General features: G+C 36.0%; 4 protein-coding genes across 6 annotated transcripts in view; all 4 read left to right on the top strand.

Annotated features, from left to right (window-relative positions):
- Window positions 1–6: 6 nt before the first annotated feature.
- Window positions 7–895, top strand: LOC21395776 (probable galacturonosyltransferase 6). The gene is made up of 2 exons (XM_010088836.2): window positions 7–293; window positions 391–895. The coding sequence occupies exons 1-2, from the start codon at window positions 81–83 to the stop codon at window positions 664–666; spliced, it is 489 nt and encodes a 162-aa protein (XP_010087138.1). The 5' UTR covers window positions 7–80; the 3' UTR covers window positions 667–895.
- Window positions 896–1,822: 927 nt separating this feature from the next.
- On the top strand, window positions 1,823–3,212 carry LOC21395775 (photosystem II reaction center W protein, chloroplastic). Its single transcript, XM_010088835.2, has 2 exons — window positions 1,823–2,084; window positions 2,694–3,212. The coding sequence occupies exons 1-2, from the start codon at window positions 1,988–1,990 to the stop codon at window positions 3,005–3,007; spliced, it is 411 nt and encodes a 136-aa protein (XP_010087137.1). The 5' UTR covers window positions 1,823–1,987; the 3' UTR covers window positions 3,008–3,212.
- Window positions 3,213–4,158: 946 nt separating this feature from the next.
- On the top strand, window positions 4,159–9,055 carry LOC21395774 (DNA-directed RNA polymerase III subunit rpc8). 3 transcript variants are annotated; one of them, XM_024163045.1, is made up of 8 exons: window positions 4,159–4,378; window positions 6,689–6,834; window positions 6,927–7,022; window positions 7,163–7,199; window positions 7,352–7,436; window positions 7,583–7,646; window positions 7,737–7,826; window positions 8,741–9,055. In XM_024163045.1, the coding sequence occupies exons 2-8, from the start codon at window positions 6,724–6,726 to the stop codon at window positions 8,807–8,809; spliced, it is 552 nt and encodes a 183-aa protein (XP_024018813.1). In that variant the 5' UTR covers window positions 4,159–4,378; window positions 6,689–6,723; the 3' UTR covers window positions 8,810–9,055. The 3 variants fall into 3 exon arrangements, with proteins under 3 accessions (XP_024018813.1, XP_024018822.1, XP_010087136.1); XM_010088834.2 differs by having other exon boundaries at window positions 4,162–4,378; window positions 7,163–7,250; window positions 8,741–9,054; XM_024163054.1 differs by lacking the exon at window positions 6,927–7,022 and having other exon boundaries at window positions 4,161–4,378; window positions 7,163–7,250.
- A 425-nt stretch (window positions 9,056–9,480) lies between these two features.
- LOC21395773 (glutathione reductase, chloroplastic) overlaps window positions 9,481–12,937 on the top strand; it is a 4,199-nt gene continuing 742 nt past the window's right edge. Inside the window, exons 1-9 of the mRNA XM_010088833.2 lie at window positions 9,481–9,930; window positions 10,354–10,579; window positions 10,703–10,981; window positions 11,076–11,252; window positions 11,470–11,523; window positions 11,720–11,868; window positions 12,127–12,190; window positions 12,260–12,430; window positions 12,531–12,662. Coding sequence (XP_010087135.2) covers window positions 9,548–9,930; window positions 10,354–10,579; window positions 10,703–10,981; window positions 11,076–11,252; window positions 11,470–11,523; window positions 11,720–11,868; window positions 12,127–12,190; window positions 12,260–12,430; window positions 12,531–12,662 — 1,635 coding nt within the window. The 5' untranslated portion in view covers window positions 9,481–9,547. The remainder of the gene's footprint in view (window positions 9,931–10,353; window positions 10,580–10,702; window positions 10,982–11,075; window positions 11,253–11,469; window positions 11,524–11,719; window positions 11,869–12,126; window positions 12,191–12,259; window positions 12,431–12,530; window positions 12,663–12,937) is intronic.

Below are 12,937 nucleotides of genomic sequence, written 5' to 3'. Positions count from 1 at the left end.
TCCCTACACTGAATAAGCTTGTGCTCTTTGACCATGATGTGGTGGTGCAAAGGGATCTAACTAAGTTATGGAATGTTGATATGAAGGGGAAAGTAATTGGTGCAATTGAAACTTGTCATGAAGATGAATCTTCGTTTCGCCGAATAGATACGTTTGTCAACTTCTCGGATCCATTTGTTGCAAAGAATTTTGATATCAATGCATGCACATGGGCTTTTGGAATGAATTTGATTGATCTGCGACAGTGGAGGCGGAAAAATCTGACTTCTCTTTACCAGAAATACTTGCAATTGGTACAACATTTTTATACTTAAATACTTCTAGTTAAATATGTATTTTCTAAAGCAATCATAATCTCATGCTTGTTTTTTCCGGCTGTTTTGGTTGCAGGGTTCTGAGAGGCCCTTGTGGATGGCTGGGAGTTTGCCCTTAGGTTGGGTTACCTTCTACAACCAGACGGTGGCTTTGGACAGGCGATGGCATATCCTTGGGCTTGGTTATGACTCCGAAGTGGCTCGTGCCGACATCGAGAGAGCGGCAGTGATACACTACGATGGTATTATGAAACCGTGGTTGGATATTGCGATTGGAAGATACAAGGGTTATTGGAACAAATATGTCAAGTACGAGCACCCTTATTTGCAACAGTGCAATATCCATGAATAGTTGAATATCGCAGAAATAGCAGAGGAGTAAAAATCAATATATAACAGAAAAATTAGTTCTTTTCTTGCCTTAGGAACTGCACTTCACTTGTTCACTTAATTCTTTCTTCTGTGCGATTCTTCATGTAAAGTGGAACTCGTATTTTTTCCCCCAAAAAAATTTTCTGGGCATAATATTCTAGGAGCTGAGTCAAATTTTAGCAATAAATTGATACTAAAATAATTGTCCTTGCCAGGAATTTTGTAACATACTTTTAGGTTTCTTGTGTACATAACTCACTTCACTTGAGAATTAAACTGTTATCCAAAATTATTGAACTAGAACTTTATGGTCCGTTTATTTTACCGATGAGTTTAGAATTCGAATTTTGTTATAGTAAAAAACTCTAAAAAAATAGTCACATTTAACATATTTATTATAATAAAAAATTTTCACATAAAATCACATATCAATTTAAATTAAAAACTCGAATCAGCGAATTAAACGGACTTTTATTTTCTTTCCCTCCTTGCCAGGAATTTTGTAACATACTTTTAGGTTTCTTGTGTACATAACATTAAACTGTTATCCAAAATTATTGAACTAGAACTTTATGGTCCGTTTATTTTACCGATTTGAGTTTATAATTTGAGTTTTGTTATAGTAAAAAATTCTAAAAAAAGTCACATTTAACATATTTACTATAATAAAAAAATTTCACATAAAATCACATTTCAATTCAAATTAAAAACTCGAATCAGCGAATTAAACGGACTTTTATTTTCTTTCCTCTTGTCATTTCCGTGGAACAGCATTGTGGCAGTGATGGTTAAAACTTAAAGCAGTCAGTCGGGCACGGGATAATAGGATATGCTGTTCCAAATGGGTTTATGACTTGAAAAGATCTGCACCACCCGAGGGTGCATTTGGTAGTTAATTAAAATAAAAGTCATTTTCATGCAAATTGCAAATTTAACAAGCAAACTACCCCATTTCCATACAAATGGGGATGAAAATGAAAACGAAATGAAAATGGGAATTCTGAATGTTATTGAGCATCCGAGAACAACACAATTAGTAAAACGGATTATGTGACACGTGGAGAAATTTGGTTGGGTATTTGCAGATAGGGATATCAAACGAGGGGCTAACCTTCCTCCTATCCAGCTTGTGTGGTGCAACCTGGACAGATTTCCAACCAATCATATCAATTCGTAAAATCCCCACTTTGCATATGAAATAAGCTTTATACCCTCATAACTTCTGTTACAGAATCAACTTTCCCTCTTGCACAAAAACTTTCAGATTCTCCAAAAATCCATTTTCGTTCGCTTAGAAGAAAATGGCAAGCTTCACCGCTAGCGCTCCAACCTCTTCCATCGTCCGGGCGGCCCTTCTCCACAAGCCCTCCTTGGGGGCTCAATCCTCTCCTCTTCTTGGTAAGCCTTTTTTTTTTTTTTTTCAGATTCTTGTAATTGGAAGTACACGAAAAAGCTAGTTCAAAATTGCTTTTAGACATATAAGATTGGTGTTTAGGCTCAGTTTGAGATCGTTACGCGTTTGAATGATAAAAAAATAAAAATAAATAAAAATAAAGAACCTAGCTAGTAAGTGACTATAAGTGTATAAACATTAAACATATTACTAGCTTAGAATTGTGTGTAAAGTACTTTGAGAGCTTCAAAATTTTGCTTAATCTGCTGCCAGAACAAGTTAGATTCTAGCTGAAGATATCATTAATGAATTTTGTCAAAGCAATCTTGCAACACACTAACACTTCGTTCAGTTTGGCGATTCGAGCTAAGATGTGATTTTATATAAGAGTTTTTAACTGTAGTTAATAAAGTTAGATGTGCTATAATAAAATTGAAATTAAAAATTCAAATCGGTAAAATGAATAAGACATAATAATAATTATTTAAAAACTACAGCAACTCTAAACTCGCAACACCACTACAGTAGTTTTTCAAAAGCCACAACAATACCAAACTGAACATTAGATGGAATTGGTAATTTGATTCTTTTTTTTTTTTCCTTGTGAAATCCAGCATTGCCAGCCATGTCGAAGAGAGGAGGGAAAGTGAGGTGCTCAATGGAGGGAAAGTCTTCCGAGGAGGAGAGCAACTCGAAGATGGGGATGAGCGCATCGCTGATGGCAGCAGCGCTGGCGGCGACTATGTCTAGCCCCGCGGTGGCTCTGGTGGATGAGAGATTGAGCACAGAAGGCACTGGCCTGCCCTTCGGATTGAGCAACAACCTCCTTAGTTGGATCCTCCTTGGTGTGTTTGGTCTCGTTTGGGCTCTATACTTCGTTTACACTTCCACTCTTGAGGAGGACGAGGAATCAGGATTGTCCCTCTAAGCTTAGAGCATCTGTTCCTTTTGTGTTCAAGTCTTAAGAAATGTAAAAAAAAAATATTATGCAAATGAGGTTGGGATTCATGGTGATGATGTTGTTGTAGTAAAAGAAGTCTACTCTCTTCATATTTGTTTGTGTACCTATTTCCAACTGCTTTTGAGTCATTTCTCTCTCTGTTTTTTATATAGTTGCTTCTTTGATGACGCTATGAAGTTTCGAGATTTCAACAAAGATCCTACTCCTCTGATGAAAGGGAGGAAAAAAAAAATGAAAAAGAAAAGAGAAGAGGGGTATTTCAAAATATTAGAAGGGTATATTAATGGGCAAAATTAGTAGGCTTTTGTCTTTGATTTAAATTTGAGTATAAATCGTGTTGTGACGAATTTGATGCTATTAGTGTATAGTTTTAAAAGAAATGAAATCTAAACACCACAAATACTTAATTTTAGGAATCGTACGTCACATTCGCATTAGCCTCTTTTAATTCGCGAGGAAGAAACGTATTTATAGGATTGAGGGCAATGCGGCAAAAAAAGGTTGTAAAACAAATTATGTACTTTTTTCACTTTACAATTTTTTCGAGAATTTTGATTTATTTGTTTTCGCATGTTAGTATATGACATAATTTTAATAAAGAACAAAATATCTATTGCGTGATATTCGCATGTAATAGGTTCAACTAAACAACGAAAGCATTCTTATAAAAAAAAATAAAAAATTATGAACCATACAACAATGAAATAAAAAAATTGTTAAAATTAACCTCTAGTCCTCTAATAAACTACATAGTTCTCTCTTCTCGTGTCTTTTCAGTTGAGATTTTAATGACCAAATAGATAGGAGGACTAATTTGAGGCAATTTATAATTCAAGAACCAGTTCTGAGATTTTTAAAAGCTTAAGGACTAAAAAGATATTTGATTATAGTTCAGGGGTTATAGATGGAAAGGGCTAATTAACCTTTTTTTCTCTCATTTATCTCATTTTCCCTGCCGTCATTCCCACTCGACAGCTACGCCGTCGCCCATCAGTCCACCACCAAATCACCGCCGACTTGCCGAGTTCTTTCAGCAGGTAATCCAATTTCGTGCTCTTCAGTTCTTGCAACTTTGGGCATTACTCTTGGTGAAATCGGTTATGCTACTATTAAGTCCAGGGAAATTCGCATTTGTTTGTTGTTTTTACGGTTATATTGTGAGTGAATTGGTTAAGGCTAACTCAGAAACGCAACAACAAAGGTTCCCATTACATTTACAGCAGCAGCAGCAAATCTTCTTCTTCGATTTCGCTTCTCTCGTCTAAGAATCTGTTAAAGTTCTCGTCTTTGATCTCGTTCACGCCCTAATTCGCACAAAGGAAGTCGGAGGAATCGAGGGTAGAGTTCTGCATATAACAAATTCTCTCTCTCTCTCGGATTTTATTGAAACTTTCGATATGTTTGTTTGGAAAATCTAACAAATTCTCTCTTTTTAGGTGTATTATGTAACGTTAATTCTTCCATATATGAATCCTTTGTAACCGTTTTCTTATAACCTTCGTGGTGGTTTTTCTGTCTGTCTAATCAATTTTGTCTTCTCTTCTGCCGGCCTATAGAAAATATATATTCGATTTTGCCTTTCAATCCTTTACTTTATCTTCAAAGTTGTGTTCAACTCTTGTTTAGTGCTGAGTGATATCTCCGATCTCCCTTGATTGGAAGTGATTCTGTACGGTTCTAACGCAGCATTGCCTTTAATGACTAATTGGATCCTCTCGGTTTGAGTCTCATCTCATGGATTTAACAAGTATTTTTTATCATCGCTTGTTCATATTTTGCTTTATTTTAAGAATTTTTTTTTTTTTGGGGTAATTCAATTAGAGTGTGGTACTACTTTGCATAATTTGATTGTTTTAGTATGATGTATTGATTATCTTCCCGTTACTTTAGAAAGTAGTGAAGTTCTACAATTTCTTTTATGTTTTCCTGACTAATTTATGTCGTATGATGTATTGATTATCTTCCCACTACTTTAGAAAGTACTGCAGTTCTACAATTTCTTGTATGTTTTCTTGACTAGTTTATGTCTATAGTATAATAGTATAGTTAATGAATATGTTATAGATGAAGTGTTTGTATTAAGCACTATGTGAATGGTTTTTTATGATTTGTATAGATTAGGATTATTTTCCTTTTTCTTTGTTTGGTAACTAGATTTGGTTGGAGCTTCTTCTGTAATCCATATGTATTCCACTATATGGCATTTTTTTCTTGAAATATTTTTGAGTTAATCCTTGTTTTTCTGGGTTTTTCTTCAGTTAGTTTCTGCACTTGTTGCATTATGCCAAGGTTTTATGCTTGTTCCTTTACTAATTGATTTTTCCAATTGACTCGCATTCTGTTACACATGTTGTTTTCTATCTATATGTAATAACTTATGCCATTGTCTTGTACCATAGTTATACTTTACTCTTAGATTTTCGCTCTCTGTTTTGTTACAACTGATATTATTCTCGTACATCACAATTTTCTTTCGTCAGTGTAATATTCTCTCCTCTTGAGTTTCGCTAGTCTCTTCATGTAAGAGTTTAAATAGTCTCCCTTATAGGTGTTGCAATAGTTCTTTTCTTAAAGTTTTACTCATATTATCTAGTTATCATGATGACAACTTCTTATCATTATATTTAATTCTTATCATTAAATAACAGAAAAGTTAATGATTTTCTAAATGCTACATTTCTTAACTTTCCTCATAAGTCCTTTAGAAAAAAAAAAAAAAAAACCCTCATGAGTTACTCTTTCTCATCTTCATAATTCTTTAGAAGATATATTTTAATCTACTTTTAATGTTAAATCTTATTACTATTATCCTGATTGCATATGTCTGCTAATATTCAAAACTTTCCCTCTGTTTCATTCTCAAACATTTTCAAAAATTTCCCCCTTATTAGGATAATTGCATTTCATCAGTTACTTTTATATTTTAAAAGTCAATAACTGCTCTTATATCTTATCACAACTAGTCTTATTTTTATTATTGGTTTTTAGTGGTTTTGATTCCCTAAAAGTGTTTTACTTTGCTATGTATTAAAAAGAGGCTGGTAAGGAAGGTCTTCTTTGTTACTCCCTCTTACATAAATAAAAAATATATAAATATAAGTATAAAGTAAATAAAAAATTAAAATCAACCTTGGTTGAATACTACAATCCTCTACATACGCTGGTAATTTAACTGCGGTTTAACATTCAACTTTGGTTGAATATAAATCCTGATATCCTTATTAACATCTTGCTTAACTCATATTCTAAAGTCATCGTAATCCTATCTCAATATAAGATAAGTTCATTCCTCTTGTTTTCTTATAATTTCAATAATCTAGATTTTTTTATACTTTTTCATATATTTATATACTTTGCAGGTTCGAAATAGTATCTTCAACAACCTCTTGATCTTATCATATTTATGTCTTTATTCTTCTTCCAAGAAGTTAAATAAATCTTATGTGTTGTTTTCCTAACATCACATGATTTATTCGTACTTGCTCTCTGGATAGAAAACATTATTTGGTTGGATTTCTTTCCACCATGCATTGTATCTTTTGATACTTTCTTTCTTCTCAAGAAAAAAAAATCGTGCTTTATTAGTTGTCTTGTACTGTTTTCTGATTTTTTTTTAAATTTTTTTTTGGGCTTTCGCCAATGGAGCAGAAGTAGCTTCTGGATTGGTTTGAGTCTGAAATAAAATGTTCTACCTTAGCCGAATTGAGCACACCTTGCGAGTGCCTCCTGACATCCTGAGCCGACCCTTAACCGAAGCTATTAAGGTTGAACTTGAAAAGCTTTTCTTAGACAAGGTTTGTATTGCTTCTCATTCACAATTAAATTTTTTATCTTCATGACTTATGCTTGGAAATCTGCAAATAGTGCGAATAATGTTTCAATGAAGGTTATTGCAAACTTGGGGCTTTGCATTTCTGTCTATGATATTATATCTATTGAAGGCGGCTTTATCTTTCCCGGTGATGGTGCTGCAACTTATACGGTATAGTCGAAGTGTTGAACAATAATATGTATCATCTCTAAATTGTTTCCTAATTTTATAGCTTTCTTGCTCTTATGAGCACTTTCTCCAATATTATATGTAGTAAGACAATTTGTTCATCGTGTTTTCATTTTTGGCAGGCGGTGTTCACGATGATTATGTTCCGTCCGTTTGTGGGTGAGATTATTTCAGCAAAAGTAAAAGAATCCGATGCTAATGGCTTACGCCGTATGTCTGATAGATGCTTGTCTTTTATGGTTATACTTCAGTACTATCAAGTGTGTCTGATAAGTCATTATGCGTGCTAATGTTGAATCTATAATTGGCAGTCACACTTGGATTTTTTGAGGACATTTACATTCCTGCCAATTTTTTGCCTGATCCTTCCCGTCCTGAGCCAGATCCAAGAAAGAGGTATTATAGTCCTGCCTTGTCTGTTCCAATAGAAATGTGTGTAGATTTTCCGATGCATCATCAGATCCTGGTTAAAGTTTTCTTCTTTGGCCAAGTTATCTGATATGTATGTTGATATTCTGGTGTATTCTTCTTGAGGATTGCAGGGACAGAGTTACCTGGATATGGGAATTTGGGGAACAAAAGTACGTTATTGATGGCGAGGATGAGGTTCAATATTCTTATGCTTTGTCATCATAGGTATTACTAAAATTTCTGAAAGTCTACTTAGTAGCGTAACTTTTATTCTTTGAACGGCAGATAAGGTTCCAAGTTCACAGTGTAAATTATCCTCCAATTCCGGTTGAACAGCCAAAAGAGTCAAAGCCATTTGCTCCCATGGTTATTACTGTAAGTTCATCCTTGAACTTTTAACATTCAAATTTTGTGTCTCTTCTTGTTGTTACACTAATTGGTGTCTTCTTTTCTTCAAGAGCTCCAAAAAACGATAAAGATTAGCTTACTGTTTTCTCTCTTCCGTTTCTCGTTTTCCCTTTTTCGTATAAAACTGAGTAGTCTCTTCTGACACTTTATCTGGAAAAGTCCTGTGTTTATGTGAATTTCATTTGTAACCCTCTAAAGCTTATTTTGTTTCTTTTCCTTTTTGCAAAAAGTTTTTGCCTCTTTTTTTTTCCTTTTCCTGTATTCTAGTTGGTTGGCGATATTGAAAGTATGCACTGTGACCCAAGACACTGCTCTTTAACTTGATGAGCAGAATAATGATATCATTATACACTTTGGCCCCATTTGGATAGGACAACATTGGATAGGACAGTTTTAGGGTAATGAATTGGAATGTATAGAAAAAGATAGGATTAAATTTTAGTTTAATCTAATCCCATGTTTGGTATTGTGTTATTAGGATAAGGGCGTGTTTGGAAAAAAGGAAAAAAAATTAAAATTTGGGATCAAATTGTAATTTTTCAAAACGTGAGGGGCAAAAATATAAATTTTTTAAATGTTTACTCATATGAAAATAACATTTTTGACCCCTCAATATTAGGTCTTTAATGTTTTTCACTACGTGCTCTAGTTAAAAGTTATCTCATGCTAGCACCATTCCCTTCTAAGAGGATTTGAGTATGGGCTGGACGAAAGTTTATCCAATCCAATCCTTTAAAATTGTTCACCAAACACAATATTAAAATTTAATCATATCCACTCATCCTTAATCTTGCACACTAAACAGACCCAAATTTGTTTTCTCACACTAATTGAATCGCCTAAACTGTAAGGAGTCTGATATTTTGTTTTTCATCTTGCAGGGATCACTTGATTGTGATGGTTTGGGCCCTGTTTCATGGTGGGATGGCGCAGATGAGTCTGAAGAATAGGAGAAAGCTTGAGCTTTGAAAGGAAAAATAAAATAAAAAAATTGACACAATTTGTGGTTTTAACTTTCATACTGTAATATAATACTAGATAAAAGGGGAACAATTGAATTATTTAAAGCTAACAGAAATTATGACATGGTTTCCTTAGTCCTTAATTGCCCTCCCGTTTTGATTGATCTGCACTGATAGTTTGGGATGGCTATAGCCATAGGCTGAAACTGTGAATTCCCAAGATCTTAAAAGATTGTAAATGCTTTCATGTCATGTCTGTTTAACCATGATTTTAAGTTGAAATTTATTTCCTTCTATCTCTGCCTTGAAATTTTTTGCTATATCATTTTTCCAGTTTATTTTCTTCACTTTAGAGAAAAGTGAATATGCGAAGTCTCCAATACTAAAAAACGCATCACTAAAAAGAAAAAGGCCTGTTAAAAATGTGAACGAAAAAGGACTCAAAAAACTATTAAAAATAAAAAAGTGTTTAAATGGTGCGCACAACAGTTGTGCTGTGGCAATGCGTAAGCGTTGAACGGGTACCAAGTTTAAAGGCGGCTGTAGAATCTTCTTCGACAGAAAAATCTCAACCGTTCACTCTCTGTCTGGGTCCCACCCAACATCAATGAACGGTGATCCGAGCATCTCTCCACACGGCAAAAGGTATATCTATCGCTTCCCGTTTCTCGGGGCGTTATATAAGAAAAGCAAATTCACTCTGAAAAACTCAAAATTACAACAAAAATGGTGAGCTCTCTCGCCGCGCCAAAGCTCACCACGACCTTCTCTTCCTCCACGACCCTCCTCTTCTCCAAGAACCTCCCTCTCTCTCTCTCTAACCCCTTTCTCTCTCTTCCTCTAAACCTAACTTCTTCCGTCACTCATCTCCACTGCCGCTCCCTCTCCTTCTGCCACCGCCACCGGCGCGGCTTCGTCGCGGCCTCCGCCGAGCCGGATAACGGCGCAGATTCCGCTCGTAAGTACGATTTTGACCTCTTCACCATCGGCGCCGGCAGCGGCGGCGTCCGGGCTGCCCGCTTTGCCGCCAATTTCGGCGCCTCCGTCGCCGTCTGCGAGCTTCCGTTCTCTACTATCTCCTCCGAGACCGGCGGTGGCGTCGGCGGAACGTAAGTTTTTATTTATTATCATTTTAATTTTACGGAAAAGTTCGTTTCTTTTTACTCTGCATTACTTGGAGCTCTTTTGGCCAATACTATTGGTGTGTCACAATTGAGATTTTCTAAATTAATGGGCTTTGGATATTACTGGAATGATGGTTGGTTATGTTCATTTTAGCATGTGTAAAGGTGATAAGTGCTTGCCTGACCCATACTTTTGAAAACTTTATATTAATTTGAATGTTGGGAAGTTGAATTTGTTTGAACTTACAAGGCTTATGTTGATGAAATAATATGATGGTTTTCTTCTCTTGGAAACCTCAACGCAAAGATTAGTTGGAATCAGTTTAGTTATGGCGTAGAGAGAGTAGTAGTGGCCAAGCAAGTTTACTGAATTTTATGGGTATTGTTATTGATCTTTTCAAATTTCAGGTGTGTCCTTCGTGGATGTGTGCCAAAGAAGTTACTTGTTTACGCTTCAAAATACTCCCATGAATTTGACGAGAGCCATGGTTTTGGGTGGAAATACGATAGTGAACCAAAGAATGACTGGAGCACCTTGATAGCTAACAAGAACGCAGAGTTGCAGCGCCTGACTGGTATTTACAAGAACATTTTGAAGAATGCCGGTGTATCTTTAATTGAAGGTCGTGGAAAGGTAGTAGTTAGAATAATGCTTTCTGCCTTTGGATTTTGATTAAAAGTAACTTGTTGTTGTTGTCGTCTTCATGTTCTGTGTTTTTCATATTAGTTTTGATGTTCTTGCATTGCAATAACGCAGATAGTTGACCCGCACACAGTTGATGTCGATGGGAAGCTATATTCTGCGAGAAATATACTAATTTCAGTTGGGGGCCGACCCTTCATTCCTGATATACCTGGCAGTGAGTATGCAATAGATTCAGATGCTGCCCTCGATTTGCCCTCAAAACCTGAGAAGATAGCAATTATTGGCGGTGGATACATTGCCTTGGAATTTGCTGGCATCTTCAGTGGTTTGACAAGTGAAGTTCATGTGTTTATACGCCAGAAGAAAGTTTTGAGGGGCTTTGATGAAGAGGTGGGGGAGCCATGGAAAGATGTACTTTTTCTTCTTGCATTATGAAGACAAATTGTTTTAATCGACATTTAGATTTGTTGTTCTGATCCTGCAGATCAGAGATTTCGTTGCGGAACAAATGTCTGTTAGAGGAATTGAGTTCCACACAGAGGAGTCTCCCCAGGCTATCATTAAAGTTGCCGATGGATCATTGTCTTTAAAAACCAACAGGGGAACAGTTGATGGTTTTTCACACATTATGTTTGCTACAGGACGCCGGCCCAATACAAAGGTTTGGAGTTTTATCTCGTACTAGCCAATCAGATGTTTGTGAATGGGCGTCTTCAGGTTTATGGGACTGCATGTTAAGAAATGCCATTCAAGGCATGGTTTAGAGTAGCATGCCTGAAGATGCCAGTTTGTGGAGTACTAAGATCTTTCATAGCTCCTATAAGTTAGCGACAGGTATATTCTATTTGCAAGTAATTTGAGCTTCTAATTCGTTGCAGAACCTAGGATTGGAGGCAATGGGGGTAAAGTTAAACAAGAATGGAGCAATAGAGGTAGTGTTTTTGTAACATGCTGTTTTTCTTCTTACCTTTCTTAACCTTTCTTTTTTCCTTTTGAGGGGGTAAATTGACCAGGAGTAAGCAGAGGATATAGTTATTTTTCGTATCTTGTTTGATTTTCTAACGAGTATATATGATGCCTATTCAACTACGCAGCTGTTAATACTTTTTCCCTCAATGGTTTTCTCAGGTCGATGAATACTCTCGCACCTCGGTTCCTTCCATTTGGGCAGTAGGAGATGTTACAGATAGAGTGAATCTCACTCCAGTTGCTTTAATGGAAGGAGGTGCATTAGCAAAAACAATATTTCATAATGAGCCAACAAAACCTGATTACAGGTATCCTACATAGTTCTGATTTATCTTTGTATAATATTGTGTTTTTATGAGCCAGTATTCGTTCTGTATGTTCCCTTTGGAATCAATACATATGTAATTTGCATTTTGTAAGTTGCATGCTTTCCAATTGTTAGTACTTAGTTGACGTTTTACCATACTTTGTGGGAAAAAGTAATACATGCTGTCAGTTTTTGTTTCTAACGAGAAAGGTTGGGCTTGTTTGGAATTTCAAATCTGATTATTAGTTGTTTTGTCTAGAGCTATTCCCTCTGCTGTCTTTTCACAGCCGCCGATTGGACAAGTTGGTCTTAGTGAAGAACAGGTAAGGCAATTATGGATTACTACAACTCTCAATTCGGCATCGGTTTTAAATTTGCAATTATCTTTGCAGGCTGTAGAACAATATGGTGATGTTGACATTTTCACAGCAAACTTCCGGCCCTTGAAGGCTACTCTGTCAGGGCTTCCAGATCGGGTTTTTATGAAACTTGTAGTCTGTGCAAAGACAAATAAAGTTGTGGGTTTGCATATGTGTGGAGAAGATTCACCAGAAATTGTGCAGGTTAATGATTTGCTATTAATATTCTTTTGTGCGTTTTCCTTCTTCAATAGTACAGATACAATTTTCACCCTTGTGATTATAAAACCGTTCGAAATTCCAGGGGTTTGCAGTTGCTGTGAAAGCTGGCTTGACCAAGGCCGACTTCGACGCCACTGTGGGTATTCACCCTACAGCTGCTGAAGAGTTCGTCACAATGAGGACTCCTACTAGGAAGATTCGAAGCAGTCCCGAGGTTTGTCAGGCACACAACCTATTTTTCTTGTCATCTTGTAACAACGTTTACTCTTTGCGAAGCCAACTCTCCAACGTTGTTGGCTCATTGACATCTTTTCTAAACTAGTGGCTCTCAACTCTTCAAGTTTCTGATGTCAACTGCAATATTATTGTGTTTTTTCATTGATTTCAAGGAAGTAATTACCATACGCTTTGTCTATAACTTGACAAGCTTAATCTGTGGATTTTTTTTTTCACCATCTTTCCCTTTTTATGTGAATTTGCACTAGGGAA

Source organism: Morus notabilis, unplaced genomic scaffold (genome assembly GCF_000414095.1).
Source record: "Morus notabilis unplaced genomic scaffold, ASM41409v2 Scaffold345, whole genome shotgun sequence".
Taxonomy (NCBI): domain Eukaryota; kingdom Viridiplantae; phylum Streptophyta; class Magnoliopsida; order Rosales; family Moraceae; genus Morus; species Morus notabilis.
Note: the sequence above shows the minus strand (reverse complement) of the source record. Positions and strands in the feature narration are given on the sequence as shown.

Excerpts from the sequence above, each read along its gene's own strand:
- LOC21395776 (XM_010088836.2), top strand. The coding sequence starts at position 81 with ATGAAGGGGAAAGTAATTGGTGCAATTGAAACTTGTCATGAAGATGAA. Across the intron at positions 294-390 it reads ACCAGAAATACTTGCAATTG|GGTTCTGAGAGGCCCTTGTG; the intron begins GTACAACATTTT and ends TTTTGGTTGCAG.
- LOC21395775 (XM_010088835.2), top strand. The coding sequence starts at position 1,988 with ATGGCAAGCTTCACCGCTAGCGCTCCAACCTCTTCCATCGTCCGGGCG. Across the intron at positions 2,085-2,693 it reads TCAATCCTCTCCTCTTCTTG|CATTGCCAGCCATGTCGAAG; the intron begins GTAAGCCTTTTT and ends TGTGAAATCCAG.
- LOC21395774 (XM_010088834.2), top strand. The coding sequence starts at position 6,724 with ATGTTCTACCTTAGCCGAATTGAGCACACCTTGCGAGTGCCTCCTGAC. Across the intron at positions 6,835-6,926 it reads AAAAGCTTTTCTTAGACAAG|GTTATTGCAAACTTGGGGCT; the intron begins GTTTGTATTGCT and ends GTTTCAATGAAG. Across the intron at positions 7,647-7,736 it reads TTATTGATGGCGAGGATGAG|ATAAGGTTCCAAGTTCACAG; the intron begins GTTCAATATTCT and ends TTTGAACGGCAG.